Genomic DNA, 19,124 nt, shown 5'->3' with positions numbered 1-19,124 from the left:
TAAAATAACGAAGGAGTGGCTTCACAACAACTCTCTGACTGTTCTTGAATGTATTTTGCGATTAATTAGAATAATGAATCGACACATCATGTAATTAATTAGATTAGGCATTCGTTGCATTCAGTGGGGACATAATTATGGATTATAATGACTTATACTATCTTTTTACGCATTGCGTTTCATCGCATCGCGCCATGTAAACATAAAACCATGTCTGCATTTGTGATTGGAGAAATGACAAAGAACAAGCCTTACTTTACACTGCCCAAAAAACTTGCTTTAAATATATAAAATATAAAAACTCTTTAAATATAAAAAACGTACTTGCAGTCTTTGAGTCAGAACAGCCGGCATTGTAGTCTACTCTCCCAGGATCAGGAAACGGTCCTCCATAAAATGTGCTGCACACATCTGAATATTTGGGATGAAGTGTTCTGGAACAGTGTTCAAAAAGTTGTAGTATTTCCTCAGCAACCAGCACGGATCAGCTCTAGGCATGACGAAGCAGATATCGTCCTCTTTTGGAAGGCCTAACAAAGTAGTTTTGCTTTCACAACGAACCACACAGCGCCTTCACGACATGGCGGCGGCAGCAACAACAATACTACAGCGAAAATAAAAGTTACGCCTTCTTCTTTGCGTGAACATTTGGGCGGCATTATGTAAATCTTCCTACATAGTGATGTAGATATGTGGGGGTGTGTTAGAACGAGCTGTTTTAGTTAGGCGTGGCTGACTCTTAACTTTTATCTCTTTGGATTTGAGACTTTAGTCTTTGCAACTTTACAGATCTTCTTTATGCACCAAGAGCTTGTAACACTCTAAAGAGAAAGGAAAAATTTAAATCACATCATATGACCCCTTTAATTACATTAACGTTTATATAAAAATCCATAACAACAAACCTTTACTCTTAGCAGATTTTTATTCAAAAAAGATTTGAAAATTTACCAGCCCTAAATATTTTCCATAAAACTGTATTTTGCATGTGTAATGTCACTATAACAATATTTAGCTGTTTATTCCCTTATAAGGCTACAAGCCAACTGGCAAGTCATTCCATTTTATTTACTTGTAAAAGCCCATTTTTACTCACACTTGGTTCTTTTCGAGAGTTAATTTTGTACCCAGACTCCCATCTACGAATAAATTATCAAGCACTGTTAGTCGAGATGCTTAATGGATAGCAGAGCAGAGATAATGCGATTGATGTAGTAGTTAAACTGCTGATTAGTGAGCCTGTATGCTTTTTTGGTGCTTGCTGTGACAATGCAATTACTGTTCCCTACATCCACTAATAACCACTGAAATATCTTCTGAGGTAAACGGGTTTCCTCAGAAACGTGTGCATAAGAGATCGTGAAAACAGCTGCGGTGAAGCAGTGTCCAGGGAGACAAAGCAGTTCTGCTGGAGCAGGGAATGTTTGGGATTGGCCCAATAAATTGAAGTGTAGTTTATTTTGGTGTCTGCAAGAAGGAAACGGAAAGGGAAAGCATGAATAATTCTGTTATTATGCAGTACTGGCTCTCATTCTACTGTTTTGGGTGGTGAAAAACACGGAGAATGAGTCTCCCCTCCACTCTCCAAGTGTCAGAGGGATATTATTTTGTTTCCGCCATATTAAATTTACCCCGTTACAGACTTATCAGCTGAATTAAAATTAGCTCGCTTGTTGTACCATCACTGTATTCCTTGGCTTCTCACTTGTCTTTCTTCATCGCCCACTAAAATCCACACACACACACACAGAATCTCTCTGTAGAAATCTTCTAGTTCATCGAGTACATCAGCAGCTGCATTGACAGTGACAGGTAACATAACTCATATAAAAACCTCTCTCTTGAAGTTTGTTTATTGCAGTAGTGTGGCTAAATGTCAGAACACCCTGAAAAATCTCCAGGCTTTAATTAGTACTCTCAATGGATGGCTTCTCCTCAGCTTTGTACTCAAAATTAGAGCTCCACAACAACTTCATGCATACATTCACAACAACAGCAATATACACGCGCACACACACACACACACACACATAATTGTGATCCACTACACAGTAATTCATCTTGACACACAAATCATGAATAAAGACACATAGCTCTGGGATAAAAACAGTAAGGTGAGATGTAAGCATACTAGGGATGCACAATTTATTGGATACATTTCTTATCATATACATTACTGGCTGATAATAGATTTATCTGTAACAGGATATTTAAAGGGATAGTTCACCCAAAAATGAAAATTCTGTCATTAATTACTCACGCTCATGTCGTTCCAAACCCGTAAGACCTTCATTCATCTTCGGAACACAAATTAAGATTTTTTAATGCATTCTGAGAGCTCTCTAACCCTTCCATAGACAGCAATATAATTACCATGGTCAAGGTCCAGAAACGTAGCAAAGAGATTGGTAAAATAATCCATGTGACATCAGGGGCTCAATCGTAATTTTACGAAGCTATGAGAATACTTTTTGTACCAAAAAAAAAAAACTAAATATTTTTATTGAACAATTCATCTCCGCATCACCCTAGCGCCATTTTGGAGAGTATCCACTGAACATAAACAGCGTATGCTGTTCTGTGTCAGCTGCACCATGCGGATACGTTTTCCATGTTGTTTACTAGGGATGCGCCGATCCGATATTCATATCGTGTATCGGCTCCGATAGTGCCATTTTTCTCGGATCGGGTATCGGTCAGAGAGGGCCGATCCAAATCCGAGATTTTTTTTTTTCCCCGATTGTGCGAATTATTCTGTGTTACTTCTGAAGCCATACGATAGCTTAATGTGAGCTACTTATGAATATTTAAGCCCTTACATTAAAGTAAACACAAACTCTTTTCTCTGCTGTGGCTGTCAGTCATTCGTTCAGACTTTAAACCCTGGTTGCATTCGGTTACAGCAGTCAGCTCGGTAAAGCTCTCTCCAAGATCATTCTGTGTTCCCATTATACTTGATTTGTAAATACATGTCTATGATTTTGCAAAAAGGACTTTATCTTCTTGCCGGAGTTTAATGTTATTTTGTTACTTGCTACTGGGTGTCTGTGAGAACAAAACACGGGCATAGAAAAGACTATAAATAGTTTTTAACGTGCACAGTAACTGAAATTTAAAACTGTTAAAAGAAAGGCTCAATAACTGTTGCACAGATATAATACACTACACATAAATTTATCTTCCATTTGTGCTTTGCAGTTTTTAACACGAAGCGCTTACAATGTGCGCATCCGGTGTGCAAAATGATGCACTTGAAGCAACACGGCGTCACGGCATCTTCACCTCTTACTGTAGCAACTCACTGTTACAACTACTGTATAGTAACTGGCCTCCCAATTTCACCTAGAGAAGATTTTTACTCAACACAAGAACACACAACCTCAAGCATACTAACATATCTAAAATAAAATAAATGTTATTTTTAATGTTTACAAATTACAGTTTCTATTTTAATATATTTTAGGGGAAAATGGCACCTTGAATATGATTCAAATTAGATTTTTATTTTTTTTTTTTTTACTACATGAGTCAGCTGCCTCTGGTTTTCGGACAACGCAAGACTGAGATATGGATCGGTGGTTTGAGATGATAATTTAAATGATATTCTTGCTTTATCAGCTTCATATTCATTCCTCAAATGAAGCTTATCATTAACCATTGTTATTAGAAAAGATTTTCTTGGAAAGACAGAGAGTGAATAAGGCACCTTAGAGACAGATGTGAATGCGTTCCTCTGTCCCCCTCCCTCTCTCTCCTCTAGACCCATTTAGAAACACTTACAGGCCATTAACAATCATTCCCCCTGATTAGAATGGCCTTTGAGTGCCTGGATAAATTGCTTTCAAACATGTTAGAAAATCTTCAAGCCATTTAGACTATATTTTCTAGTACCCAGCCAGACCCATTCTGTCATTCTCTCTGCCTTTCACCAACCCTGTTAAAACAGTGTGAGGCTGAGATACTTTGAGCTGTGTCAGCCTCAGGCTCTCTCTCTCTCTTACACTTTTTCTTTCTCTCTCATTCTATCCTCTACCTCACCTTTCTTTTAATTCATTGCATAATTACAGTAAGTGAGGGCCATTAATGAACATCCAATTCTGCCTACGGTTTGAAAACAATGGATTCTCGTCTATTCTTACTTCCTCCCACGCTATGTCAGGATTTTTTTCAGCTTAAAAGCAAAAAGACTGGAGGCACAGGGAACCGCTGTTATGTGCCGCTGTGCGTATGCAAATGTAGGATGACCTCTTTGATTAATTAGACTCTCGTAAAGCATTTAATCAGTTAATCGGGCAAATTAGCACTGCAGAAATGACCCACAAATGTGTTTAAGTGAAAAGGGTCCATCTGTGTGTGTGTTAAGTGAAGTCTGTGTGTTTGTGTGCATGCTTTTGTTTGTATTTTTCTGCACCGTAAGCCGAAAGGAGAGAGTGATTCATTAGCGTTCCTGTGTGATTAGAGCTCCCTGGCCGTGTTAACGTCAGGACCCCAACACAAAGAGTTTCAGACAGGCAAGCTCGGAGGACGGCTGCGCCCGGGCCTGGGGCTGAATATTAAACGCCGCCTGCTACACTCCATTAGCACAGCAACAGCGCTAACGCTCCTCAAAAAGAGCTGAGCTAAGTACAGCAGTAGCCACTCATTAGCAGAATATCCGGAATCATTAGTAAGCCATTTGCAATGTAAGATCAAATCAAATTTGATGTAAGAACAAATAAAGTATCAAATTAACCTTTAAACATTCGAAACACAACTTATTTTAGAGCCATATAACAGCACTAACTATAACGTTATATATATACTGTAACACTGAACCACAAAATCACATGCCAAAAAAAGATATCCAAGCTTGTAAACTGAGTAAATATGATGGCCAAGGCGATTTTCATGTGCATTGAGACAGGAAAGTGTATATTATAGTGTGTATGTGTATATATATATATATATATATATATATACACACATACATACATACATACACGGTATATATGGGTCATTGACGTATAAGGATTTTCGACAGGCCAATTTTAAAATACCAAAAATAATAATAATGAAGTAAATAATTAAATAATAAAAAAATTAATAATTAAGAATGTTGTGTACACAAATTCATATTAAAATTTAAAATGAAGTGATTTTAGTGTTTTTTCATCTAGATGAATTGGCCGTAGCCTTAAAAAAAATGTCATGTGGTGCGACCATGATTTATATTAAAATTAAATAATTTCCTTAACATACTTAACATTTTTTTTTTAAATGTTCTCAGTAATTAAAGTGTTTAGAAACAAAGTACTTGCATTTAATTTGAGTTTTTGTAAATAATGATCTCTTATTTTTGTTCTATAATTTCAGAGTTGCCTTCTTAAATGTAGTTAACGTCTCGGTTACATATGTAACCCTCATTCCCTGAAGGAGGGAACAGAGACGTCCCGTAGGTGACCGACGAATTGGGATTTCGCTTAGAGAGACCAATCCACTTAGAGTGTAAACTAAACGAGCCAATGCACATTGGCATGCGATGATTGCATCCAGCTGCTGCTGATCACAGCGTGAACATAAAAAGGCAGCCGGTGCAGCGCATACCATGTTTTCGCTGAGGAGCCGAGCCGGTAACCCGGCTGCTCAGCGGTGGTACAGCAACCGTGGCGACGGGACATCTCCGTTCCCTCCTTCAGGTCGGTCACTCCGAGTCATGTCGGTAACCGACGAATTGGGATCCCTACCAAAGCGCCATGGATGCTGCCCCTTCCAGTGTCCTGTGCGAGCCGCCTGCGCCCCTATTGTGGTGTAGGCCGGGGCTCGCAAAACAAGAAGACCAGTCACTGTTGTCATAGCACTACCCACTCAGTGAGATTGGATAACACTGGGAAAACGTACCCATTCCACTTGGAACGGGAACGTTGCGGAAGCCCCATCCTTCCCGAAGAAGGTTTCGGAAGCGCTTACACATATGACATCCGTTTAGGTGCATATGGAAGGTTAGAGGTGATTGTAACCCTCATGGAAATGGCAGAAGTCTGCCGGGGAAACACGGGCTCTGAGGCTATACCGTGGACTTCACACATATGGGAACCACTTAGGCCTCTACATATGGAACCAGCCCTCTACCGGTTCTCACAGATTCAGCGAGCGAGGGCCTGGCGCCGGACGTTCCGCCACGTCTGGCAGCCGAGGGGACGGAGGAGCTCGACAGGGCCTACAGTACGGACACTCTGGAGCAGCTTTAGCAGGCCGACACTAAACCGGGGCCTCTCAGCACCTCTACCCATTTGAGGTGAGAAACCAGGAGGATACCATCTCCACACGAAGGCTATAGAATCTAGCGAACGTGTTGGGGGTCGCCCAGCTAGCAGCTCAACAAATATCTGTGCCACGAGCCAGCACCCAGGAGGATGCAACACTCCTAGTAGAGTGAGCTTGCAACCTGAGCGGGCAGGGCACACCCTGTGCCTGATAAGCCAGGGTGATGGCATCCACAATCCAGTGGGCCATCCTATGCTTAGAGACGGCATTCCCCTTCTGCCGGCCTCTGTAACAGACCAAGAGCTGGTCTGAGGTCCTAAAGCTTTGTGTCCGGTCTACGTAGCATCTCAAGGCTTGGACGGGTCAGAGCAAAGCTAGAGCTGGGTCTGCCTCCTCCGGGGGCAGCGCTTGCAGGCTCACCACCTGATCCCTGAAGGGAGTAGTGGGAACCTTGGGCACATAGCCGGGCCAGGGCCTCAGGACTACCGGCGAGTCAGCCGGCCCAAACTCTAGGCACGAATCGTCGACCGAAAATGCGTGCAGGTCCCCTACCCTCTTGATGGAGGCCAGTACAAGCAGGAGCAGAGTTTTCATTGAAAGAAACTTTAACTCGACTAACTGCAAAGGCTTAAATGGGCCCTGCTGTAGTGCTTTCGTTTTTTCTTTTTTAGCGACATAGACTTAAAGGGTGGAGGGAGACAGCCTTCACTCCAACCCTTGCTGAAAAAAGGAAAGCACTACCCTGATCGGGCGTCTTCTTGGTGAGAAGAACATCACTCGATGAACAGGTGTGATGATGTCAACTACCTCTTGGGGTAGGTCACCTAGAACCTCCTCGTCCCATCCAGGGACCAGACTTGAAGTTTCCAGAGGTCTGGACGTGGGTGCCACAGGGCGCCCCGTCTCGGATTCAGTAGATCCTTCCTCAGAGGAATCTGCCAGGGAGGGGCTGTCGCGAAGAGCATTAGTTCGGGGAACCAGGTCCGAGTGGGCCAATACGACGCCACAAGCAGGACCTGCTCCTCATTCTCCCTGACCTTGCACAGCATCTGTACGAGAAGGCTCACTGGGGGAAACACATACTTACACAGGCCCCGTGGCCAGCTGTGTGCCAATGCGTCCATGCCGAGTGTTCCCTCGGTCAGGGAGTAGAACAACTGGCAGTGAGAGGTTTCTGGAGAGGCAAACAGGTCTACCTGAGTGGCTCCGAAACATCTCCAAAACAGCTGGACCGTCTGGGGATGGAGTCTCCATTCTCCCGGGAGCGTAGCTCATGACAGCTCGTCGGCCATACGGTTGAGCAGACCCGGAATGTGAAGGGCACGAAGTGACCTCAGAACCTTCTGACTCCAAAGGAGGAGGTGGCGGGTGAGTTACGGCATGCGACGGGAGCGCAGACCACCTTGTCGGTTGATGGACGCGGCGTTCGCCATGTTGTCCGATCGCGGCAGAGGCAATGGAGCTCCACCCCCCTGGAGGAAACGGAGCCTGGCCTGCAGATCCGAGATGGTCATCTTCCCGCAATGGGAACATGACTCATCCACGAATGCCACCTCAGCGTGTTTAATGCCCAGACACGTGAGGCAGCGATCGTGACCATCACCTGGCACCAGGTAACGACCGCACCCAGAAATGCACGGGTGAAACGGCATCTTTAAAAAGACGATCCGTCGTCTTTACAAAGACGCGCCCGCTTATTGTACTCTTTTAGAGAAATTGGCTCTTTTAGGGAAATGCTCTTTTACGTGCTGAGATGCACAGGGGAAATGGCCGTTTGCAGCACGACAGGGGGTAGTCCAGCCTGAAGTGCGCAACCCACTCGACACAGGAACGACCACCGCTAAAGCGCCGTCCGCCAACACAAAAAGCTCCCGAGAGCGCGCTAGACTCGTCACACACGAAGCAGTTTGGTAGGAGCAGAACGATGTTGCCGGCGGCACCTGGATGCAATCATCACATGCCAATGTGCATTGGCTGGTTTAGTTTACACTCGAAGTGGATTGGTCTCTCTAAGCGAGATCCCAATTCGTCGGTTACCGACGTGACCGACTGAAAGGGAACAGACTTATTTTTCCTGTAAATTGCATAAAACTGATAAAAGTGTTTTAAAAATACCATTCACTTAAGCATACTGTAGCAGTGATTCAAATTTCAACCACAGAAATTAGATATTTTATTTTTTATTTAATACAGTTATTGCTATTATTGGTCGCACCACATGAGTGGTTGCTCCAAATGACACAAAGACCTTATATCATTAAAAATATATTTAAAGACACGTGTGAAAAGTGCAGCGCATGGCATTAACTGCAGGCATTTCTTTAGCCCCAGTTATTTCTGTACTTTGCCCAATTTTGGCTGCTCACTTGACCCTTTCGCCGGGAGTTTGATTAGCAGGCAGTCTGACATATTATAATGCAGAATCCGTAATTTGTCCAACAAACAAACCAGACAGGAGAGTAGATTAACGTTAATGGACTTGAACTTGAAAAATATTGTATTGACATCTTTTCACGGTTGAAACAAGATACCTTCTGATGTTCATTCATGTTTACTTCGTGCTATGAATAGCAAAGATGAAGAGATGATCAGTTCATGTGCCACTTGAACTGAGGCACCACAGCGATCTGTCACAACACGTTAAAGAGCCACAAAACAGTATTTGTTGTTTGAATTTCTTTTTTTTTTTAAAGACAAAATTTGAACACTGAGACTTTGTTTCATACTAAAAGTAACCAGCTCTGTCTTGTCTGTCAGCTCATTGTCGGTGTCCTCTTTGCTCCGTGATGTATTTTTCAATGTATGAGAACATGATGTATGGCATAAAAGTGCCATAGTTTGTCGGACGTAGCAACAGTAACTAAGGGGGGCAGGTCTTTGCGAAAGGTCAATTTAGAGTAGGGGGAGGTTGCTGGCTCAGGTTCTGAGATAACAACATGAACATCTTTCTTATAGTAGAAAATGACATCTGGAGTTTGTGCTAGAGTGCAGGGTCAGAATTAACATGATGTCTATGGTGAGTGTTTATTTTACTTTGCTTGGCAGTGGAATCTGTCAGAATAGATTTAAATAGTTATTAATAAATAAATAATAAATTACTAATAAATGCATAATTGCCCAACTAAAATGACATGCTCTGAATAATTTTTTTTTTGCATTTTTTCTCATATTGTCCAAAGATTAAACAAACCGTCTGAAATGACCCAAATTGCATAAAAATCTATTCCAAATTATACTAAAATAAGATATTTTATGTATATAAACCATCAATTTAATATAAAAGCACAAAAGCCAATCTGGGACATATATCTATAATGGAAAACACTCTGCAGTGGTCGCACCACATGATGTTTTCAAATTCAGTAAAAATTTACAAGCACAGAATTGGCCACCTAAACAAAACAAGCTAGCTTCCCACAAAAGGTCACTATGGAATTTGTAATGAAAATAAATACTTGCAGAAATAACTTAATATTCATTATTTTTTGAGGTCATACCACATGATATCCAAATGTGGCAACTACATACCAGCCATTAAAAAGGTTCTTTTTTTCCAAATTTGAAAGAGACTTATAAACCTGCTTGATGTTTCCATGGGTCCTTAGCAAATTGGTATATGATACAAAGTCCTATCTTTGAATGGATTTCAACATAAAAGTCCCAAAATGGTAGTTCCTTGATGGTTGCACCACATGATATTTCATAAAATGGAAATTATCAGTTTGTTTGTATATTATGATGGAAATATAAATACAAATGCTTTGCAATTTTACACAGGATTACAAAACACTTTGGAAATCATGCCAAATAGTGCATAAAATTAATCTGAATAAATGTAGGGTAATTTCAAAGACGTTTACAAAAAAATTATGGCCGGACTGTCGCACCACATGATATTTTGACACTTTGAATAACAGAAATATTACAAATAACTAATATTTTTTGAAAAGTTAAAGTGAGTTCATACATGGGAGAGGTCCTTCATATATATGGCAGCTTTTTTATGCATTTAAACCAATTTTTAACTGAAAAAATGCAATCTGACAGAAAATGTAGGCGTCACGTCATTGACCCATATTATATATATATATATCTATATACAGTGGGTACGGAAAGTATTCAGACCCCCTACGTATGAGTGTTGCCAGCATTGCTGCAGAGGTTGAGGGGTGGGGGGTCAGCCTGTCAGTGCTCAGACCATACGCCGCACACTGCATGAAATTGGTCTGCATGGCTGTCGTCCCAGAAGGAAGCCTCTTCTAAAGATGATGCACAGGAAAGCCCGCAAACAGTTTGCTGAAGACAAGCTGACTAAGGACATGGATTACTGGAACCATGTCCTGTGGTCTGATGAGACCAAGATAAACTTATTTGGTTCAGATGGTGTCAAGCGTGTGTGGCGGCAACCTGGTGAGGAGTACAAAGACAAGTGTGTCTTGCCTACAGTCAAGCATGGTGGTGGGAGTGTCATGGTCTGGGGCTGCATGAGTGCTGCCGGCACTGGGGAGCTACGGTTCATTGAGGGAACCATGAATGCCAACATGTATTGTGACATACTGAAGCAGAGCATGATCCCCTCCCTTTGGAGACTGGGCCGCAGGGCAGTATTCCAACATGATAACGACCCCAAACACACCTCCAAAATGACCACTGCCTTGCTAAAGAAGCTGAGGGTAAAGGTCTTCAGACCTAAACCCTATTAAGCATCTCAATGTCTCTAACATCCACCTGCTCCGTGATGTCATCATGGAGGAGTGGAAAAGGACTCCAGTGGCAACCTGTGTAGCTCTGGTGAACTCCATGCCCAAGAGGGTTAAAGCAGTGATGGAAAATAATGGTGGCCACACAAAATATTGTCACTTTGGGCCCGATTTGGACATTTTCACTTAGGGGTGTACTCACTTTTGTGGCCAGCGGTTTAGACATTAATGGCTGTGTGTTGAGTTATTTTGAGGGGACAGCAAATTTACACTGTTATACAAGCTGTACACTCACTATTTTACATTGTAGCAAAGTGTCATTTCTTCAGTGTTGTCACATGAAATGATATAATCAAATATTTACAAAAATGTGAGGGGTGTACTCACTTCTGTGAGATACTGTATATATATATATATATAAAGCAACTAAGTCATCTTATATCTGGACTAATTTAAAAAAAAAAACTACTACAGTATACGCTCATTAGTGTGTGTTTGTAGTGTGCACTTGGACAACTGCCTCTCCACATGACAGCCCTATGGGGCCAAAAGAAACTTAGGAGCACCTGTTCGTTTTTAATTAATTTCTTTATTTGGTACTGTGTCAAAATGCAAGTTGTGGCATCACAGATAACAGTTTCTCTGGCAGCTCTTAACTAGAAAGCACAGAGTGCTATCTATCTAGGAGTGCACATTTTAATCATTATTTTCGATATGCATTTTGACCACATCATTTTGTGGAAAACAGTTTAAATGTTAGTTATAACAAAAGTGAAACATTTTTATTAAAAATATACACCACCATTTAAAAGTTTGGATCCATTAACATATATTATTTTTTTAAATTATTAAAATACTGCTATTCAACTAGAATGCAGTAAATTGATCAAAAGACACAATAAAGACATTATTTAGGGGTGTAACGATTAACCGCGAGCTGGTTGAAAATCGATTTAAATGTGTGACGATTCAAATCGGTTGAGATGCTAAACAAATCGCGATTCAGCTAGGTGTAGGAGTTTATATGAATGTATGTCTGAGGGGAACTTACTGTCTTTAGAAAAGTTTAGATGGTATTTTTTCCTTTTCATCTTGCCTCTGTATAAAGCATATTAAAGTTCATAAGTACAGCGCTGCTTTGTTTACAGCGGAAACCAAGGAAACACTTTAAGCGCCACCTCCTGGCAGAGAGTGAATCTGCATCTCATTCATCTCGTTCGGTCCTAATGCACGGTGAGGAGGAGAGTTTGAGTGGCTAAAGACTCTCCAAGGACCACAGCTGGAGAATTGCAGAAAATGGTTGAGTCTCAGGGTCAGAAAACCTTTAAAAAAATTTTTTTAAATCAAACAGCACCTACGCCACATGTTGTTTGGGAGGGTTTCAAGAAAGAAAATCAAGAAAAGAAAATGCTCTCATCCAAAAACAATCCCCAGCATATTCTGTTGTCAGACACGACTGGAACTTCAAATGGGACTGGCTTCTATGGTCAGATGTAACTAAAAAATGAGCGTTTTAGCAACAAACACTCAAGATGGGTTTGGTGCACACAGGGATAAAAAGTGCCCCATGTACAATTAAATATATTGCTGTATTTTTAATGTTGTGGGCCTATATTTATGCTGGAGGTCCTGGACATCTTGTTTAGATACATGGCATCTTTGATTCTATCAACTACCAACAGATAAAAAAATCAAAAAGTGACTGACTCTGTTAGAAATCTTATAATGGGCCATGTTTGGATCTTCCAACCGGACAATAATCCAAAAACAAACCTTAAAAACAACACAAAAATGGGTCACTGGGCACAAAACCAAGCTTCTGCTATGGCCATTCCAGTTCCCTGACCTGAACCCTATAGAAAATTATTGTGGTGAACTGAAGAGGAGAAGCACCGACATGGAGCTGGGAATCTGAAGGGTCTGGAGAGATTCTGGATGAAGGAATTGTCTCTGATCTCTCGTCAGGTGTTCTCTAACCTCATCAGGCATTATAGGAGAAAACTCAGAGCTCTTATGCCAAATGGAGGTTTCAAAAAGTATTGAATAAAAGGGTGCCGTTAATTGTGTCCAATGTGTATTAAATGTTTTTCTCTATGTCATAATGATATTTCCCCCCATTTTAAATTCTTATTCTCCAACGAAAGGTTAGATTTATGTGATTTTTTTTTTTAATAAAAGATCAAAATTATTAACAATGCAGATTTATTTTCACAGCCTTCTTTGATCATATTTACCAAGGATGCCAATAATTCTGACCACAACTGTATTTATTTGATTTGGGGCTTGTTTTAAAATTTAAATTTAGTTTTGTTATTTACATTTACATTATATTTAAATTTGGTCATTTAGCAGATGCTTTTATCCAAAGCGACATACAAATAAGGACAATAGAAGCAATCAAAATCAACAAAAGAGCAATAATATGCAAGTGCTATATTAGTATATTATTATAGTGTTATATTTCAATTTCACAAAGAAATGTGCAGCATTTTGTCCAAGCAATAATAAAAGGACACATTTAATTTATAATTTGCCTTAAATTTCATTTTGTTAAAAAAAAATTGTGAATCGAATCATGAATCGAATCGTGAGTTGAGTGAATCGTTACATCCCTACATATTATGTTACAAAAGATTTCTATTTTAAATAAATGCAAAGAAAAAAACCGGGTGATCCCCCTGAAAAATTGCATTTTTGAAAAATCTTAATATAATGCACACAAACCAATGAAGAAATGCCTCTTTATCTCAGCAGCAGCTAGCACAAACCGACAAGCCCCTTCACTCTAACGCAATAGCTACAATGTTTCAGAACTAATTAAAACTCATTGACTCTGCACATAAATTGTGCATTTGTGTCTCACTCATGCTGGCAGACCTATCAACATATGCCTCTTCAGTGGCATACATGTTTTAAAAATGCGGTGGGAGATGGCAATTTGGAATGCAAACCGGGTCCCTGCTGCAGCTCAACATCAAACATCCACACAGCGTCATGGGCGGAGTGAGAGGGAATAACCCAGATACTGAGCGAGTTCAGCATAAGATCTGCTTGGAGCCTCTCCACAAAAAGCTGAGATGGAGCCCCATAAGACGAGCTTGATGGTACTGGCTGAACCACAGGGCATACGAACAGGTGTTGACTGCTGTAGCGGAAAGCTGATCCAAATAACTACTCTGGGACACCTCACTGAGACTGAGACATTCCAGTTCAATGAGTTAAACAGGAGACTCAATGATGGGGAACATTTCGGTAAGGTTTAGTTTTGGTCTTAAGGCTACTACGCCATGGGAAACAAAGGAAGATTCAGCTGTTTTTTGCTGTTCTAAAGACATTAATGAGCAGAATCTGCACAGAATCTCTCATTTATGGCAATGTATTCTGGTCTAGAGGGGAGAGAACTTGGATTAATCAAAGAATACATAAAAAAATGCAATTCATACATGCAAGAGCTTCCAAAAGAAAGAAAGGAAAAAAGTTCTGCGATTATTGTAGGTACAAAATTAATAGTGGGGTTTTGCATACACTTCGTTAGAGAAATCAGTACAAAATTTAATTTAATATTATTTTTTTAGCTTTTTCTAAAGCTGACGTTTGCAGATCAACCAAAATCTTTGCACACAGGTAATCTGTGGCTCAGCTGCGGCATGTTTTTTTTTTTTTTGAAGGAAGATAGAGAACAGCCTCTATTCACAAAATGTGCTGTCAAACGAAGAGATAGGGTACAATTTTTGCCTTGTGGTGTCCAGTACTTATGTTTTAAATTCATTTGTTTCTATAAACTACAGAATATGTGGAAGACTGAGTCCATGCAGGACTTAAAACTTTCTTAATATTCTGGAATAGCGACAGTAAAAATGTTAATAATGTATGTTTCTGCTTCAATTCATAATTTAAATTTGAGAATCAAAATGTTCTTGATATTTACACATATAACAGGTTACTCTACAATAAAAACATACTTCATGTTTCAAAACTCAAAATTAATCCTCCAGTTTAAAATATGAATTATTCTGTCTACCTTTCTGAAGCTTCCGGATCTGAAATGGGGAGAATCGTATCTTCAGTCTACCAGTGATTTGATTTCTGCATTTTCACCTAAACTCCCTTTATAATCATTGACAAAGCTGACACTGCTCAACGAGTCTCTTATTTACATTGTGTTTTCACTAGGTTAGTTATAATAAAAATATAGGTGAAATCACGTTGCAATAAGGAGATTATAAGGAAATGATCTGTAGACATGACTGTGTTCGGCTCCAGTGAAGCACTGCAACATTTGATGCTACAGGAGTAGTTCTAAGAATAAGGCTGTAATTAACACTGGCAGCTGTTACAGTAAAAGCACAACAACAACTTTCAAGAGAGTTTCACATGTAATACTCATTTCATATGCAAAGATGTTAGCCAATCATAGCAATGGGCATTTACAGTGAAGTCTCACAGAAGACACGCCCCTTCCAATGGAGCGATCAAATCTAAATTTATAATTGAAAATGACCATTTATAATCAAAATTATGACCATTTTTTATGAAAAAAAGGTATCCTAAGATTATAAGTGCACCTCAGGAAACATTCTAAAATAATTTTAAAAATGCATTTCAAGACCCATGACCTGCCATGTGATTTAATCTAGATTTTTCCTTTTCTTCATTGAACCTTGAACAAAAACCTGACAACTTTGCACCAGTGAGGTGCCCTCTAGTGCTGGGCTAGAGAACAACTGGAGCATGACATGCCCATTTTTTGAATCACCACCAATGTTTCTTCCTCTATAAATGAGAACAGTTCCCACAGCTTTCTTACAGCTCCTAATCGTTTTACACAAAGCACCCTAAATGTTGTATAGTGCCCGGATTATTATGTTAAAGACATTTAGCAAAGCTTAGATGATTTATTGCATATCTGACATTTTTAGAGCACATCGCTGCAACATATGCAAACAATTATTAATGTGCATGTGATGAAAGACAACAGAGGCTGTCAGCCAGAGCGGCTGAGAATCCCGAGCATGTCATTCTGCCATCTTTGTATGTTTGAATATGTGCCTGCGTGATCGTGTGTGTGTGTGTGTGTGTGTGTGTGTCCTCCTCGTGCTTTGAGTTAGAGTGAACATGGCACTCTGATTTAAGCTGGAGCAAATGCACCCTTCACAACACCTGCTCTGAAATTACCCATCAAAACTATCACCACTGAGCCCAGCTTCTTTCCAATCAGCCTGCACTGTCTGTCCGTCCTATCGGGCAGACCAAGTAGAAAACACACACACACACACTTACCTATCACAAGGTACAACAGGTACAAGTCTCAATTTGTGTATGCTGGGTTTTGAACAAGTAATAGTCTTCATTAGTATATATAATTTCCCTGGACCGGACACAAAGTTTAGGCTCATACAACAGCAGAGCCTCAATTAAGCATGTGAATGGAATGGATTATAATGCTGGCTGAAATGGCAGGTGAAACTACCAGAAAAAGACAAAAATGTTTTCTCTCACCTCTTGTTTCTATCTGCTCTCTTTTGGCTATAGAAGCACTAAGCATCCTGTTTTGTCCTCATTTCATCTCATATAATTTCTGATTAGCTGTGCGTTCTTTTTGAAGCATAAAACAACAAATGGAGACTTTAAAGTCATTCAATATGCTGACTAAACAACTACAATTTCATCAGCAGAAGAGGCCAATGATGCCCTCCAAAGAATTATACATACATATGGATGACAAATACAGCTAAATGATTTTTCAAAGTTGTAAAAAAAAAATTGTATGTTTACAAGAAAAAATTTTTTTAGCCTTCCTAAAATTTTGTTACATTCAATCTGTCATATGCCATTTGCCTTTTTACAAGCAATTTCTGAGTGAAACTGTTTCAAAGTAAATACTATACCAATTTTTTTCAGTGTACCCTGTCATTTTTTATGTTGTAAATAAAAGAAAGATTATTGGATTATTTTTTATGAAGAAAAAGAATTAGTCATCTTACTTCATGTCAGAATGTCATGTTTAATTGTATTGTATTTAATTGTAAATGTGTTACTTGCCGTTTCTTTGTAATTATTTGTGCAATTTATGAGTGAAAACAGTTTCTAGACCAAATTTTTGTTTTTAGTGTAGTTTTTAGTGTTGGTGACAACCTCAAATATGACAGACACACACTCTGTTTTAGGATGGTTAGGATCATCAGTGAATTTCCCAATCAGTTGCTGAAGCTTCTAAGCACGGTGTTGTGGCATCCATAGGTGGGTTAGTACCAGAACAGTGCTTTAGGTCAAAGTTTAACATACAGCTCAATAGTCTGAGCCCAACAGAGCAAGACCTGCCATCAGTCTCTGTTAACAGAGCGTCAGGGGTCTGTGATCACAGCACAATAAAGTCACAAATGCCTCATAGACTCACAAGCCTGACATCTAATATATATATAGAGTGATGCTTTACGCATTGCATACATACAGTAAACTCCCTCATCCCTACTACATAAAACAAAATGCTTTTAGGATTTCACTGTCTAGTGCAGTTTACAAGTGAAGGTCATGTTGATGGCATGAGTTTCATAGGTCATTAAATCCTCTCTTCTTTACATTTCATTCAAAGGTGTTCCCACGTAAGTATATGTCCAGATTTTGTCACATGCGTTTTATAAACATACTTTAACTTAGACAACTGGGAACTAAAACGTAATCACAATACAAATCAATAAAGTGTGCTTAATGAGTTCCTAATAGCGCATCGTGCTGATATCTTTAATAAACAAAAGCAACGATTGAGTATTATTACCGGTGATTCGCCTCCGGTGGTTTTGCAGAGCGGACCCCGGAAAACTCCTTTGATTCTCCGGTAGTGGCCATTGCTGAGGTGCGTGGAGCTGATCACAAGATAGTAACACGCCATCCGGTCCAGCGTCACCCATGAGCGGGCTCCAGGGACGGCCAGGCGATCAAGTTAGTTTGGAGGTGATCTCGCAGGGGTTACACCGAGCGGAAGAAGCCGGAGGACGCTGGTCTGCGCGCTGGTCCGGTCGCTTCAGTCAGTACAGGACGGCGTTACAAGGACAAGCCGATAAAATACGAATCTGCTGTGATTGCTAATCGGAAGCACTGTTTCAGTGTCTGATTCAAACACTGATTTAGTGTGGTGATTCAGTGTCTTTCAGGAAATCACTGTTCAAGGAAATACTCGTGTCACATCCTCTGTCTGTTTTCCTCTTTAAGAAGAGACAAGCACCTGCTCTCCAGCCCAGACGTCGTTATTGGATGTTGCTCTGGAGTTACTCTTCAGTCCCACAGACTCAAGCGTTTAGCATTATTGTTTATATCCAGTAGTATAAGAAACACTTCAACTGAGTTCATGTCTTCCTCAAACAGCCTCCAAAAAGTCAGGTCTGTAGAGTGATGGGAAAATAGACATTCCAGTGCTAATTCATTACTGTGGTACTTTTTAATCTGAGTTATGTTTTAGCTCGCTTGATTTCAAACGAGTACGCGCGTCTTCAAATGACCGGTCTCTGACGAATTTGCTGCATGTCCGATCGCAGATGCTCTTTCCCTGCGCCGAAACGATCCGCACTCTGAGCCGAGTCCAAATGAGTGTAAAGCAGAGGTTTCCTCTGTTTCTCTCTCTCTCTGCTAAGGGGGGATTTGAGGGAGAGTAGCCTAAAGAAGCTTTCAGCGGAACGTGGGCAGTTTTTGGCGCTGCAATGCAATCAGTGCGTTAAGAAAACCCCTTCACACACATGTAAGCATTTTAATATCTATCTATCTATCATCTATCTGTAATTAGTAAATCTGTGGTAACTATTGTCTTACAAATAATACACTTAATCTTAGAGGGTCATGATGCTGATGCAGAAAAGCTAGTTCATGCATTCATGACCTCTAGACTGGACTACTGTAATGCACTGCTAGCTGGTTGTCATGCATCTTTAATAAACAAGCTACAGGTAGTCCAAAATGCAGCGGCTAGAGTCCTTACCAGGTCAAGAAAATATTATAGCACTGGCTACCTATTAAGTTCAGTATCAGCTACAAAATATTATTACTTACCTATAAGGCCCTTAATGGGTTAGCTCCTGTGTACCTAACTAGTCTTCTACCACGCTACAATCCATCACGCTCCCTAAGGTCACAAAGCTCTAGACTTTTGGTAGTACCTAGGATAGCAAAGTCCACTAAAGGAGGTAGAGC

General features: G+C 40.3%; 1 protein-coding gene across 1 annotated transcript in view; it reads right to left on the bottom strand.

Annotated features, from left to right (window-relative positions):
* LOC107549223 (zinc finger protein 804B-like) overlaps window positions 1-18,551 on the bottom strand; it is a 109,580-nt gene extending 91,029 nt beyond the window's left edge. The window contains exon 1 of the mRNA XM_016230224.1: window positions 17,719-18,551. Coding sequence (XP_016085710.1) covers window positions 17,719-17,832 — 114 coding nt within the window. The 5' untranslated portion in view covers window positions 17,833-18,551. The remainder of the gene's footprint in view (window positions 1-17,718) is intronic.
* Between the last annotated feature and the right edge of the window lie 573 nt (window positions 18,552-19,124).

This window comes from Sinocyclocheilus grahami, unplaced genomic scaffold (genome assembly GCF_001515645.1).
Source record: "Sinocyclocheilus grahami isolate Dianchi unplaced genomic scaffold, SAMN03320097.WGS_v1.1 scaffold366.1, whole genome shotgun sequence".
NCBI lineage: Eukaryota > Metazoa > Chordata > Actinopteri > Cypriniformes > Cyprinidae > Sinocyclocheilus > Sinocyclocheilus grahami.
Note: the sequence above shows the minus strand (reverse complement) of the source record. Positions and strands in the feature narration are given on the sequence as shown.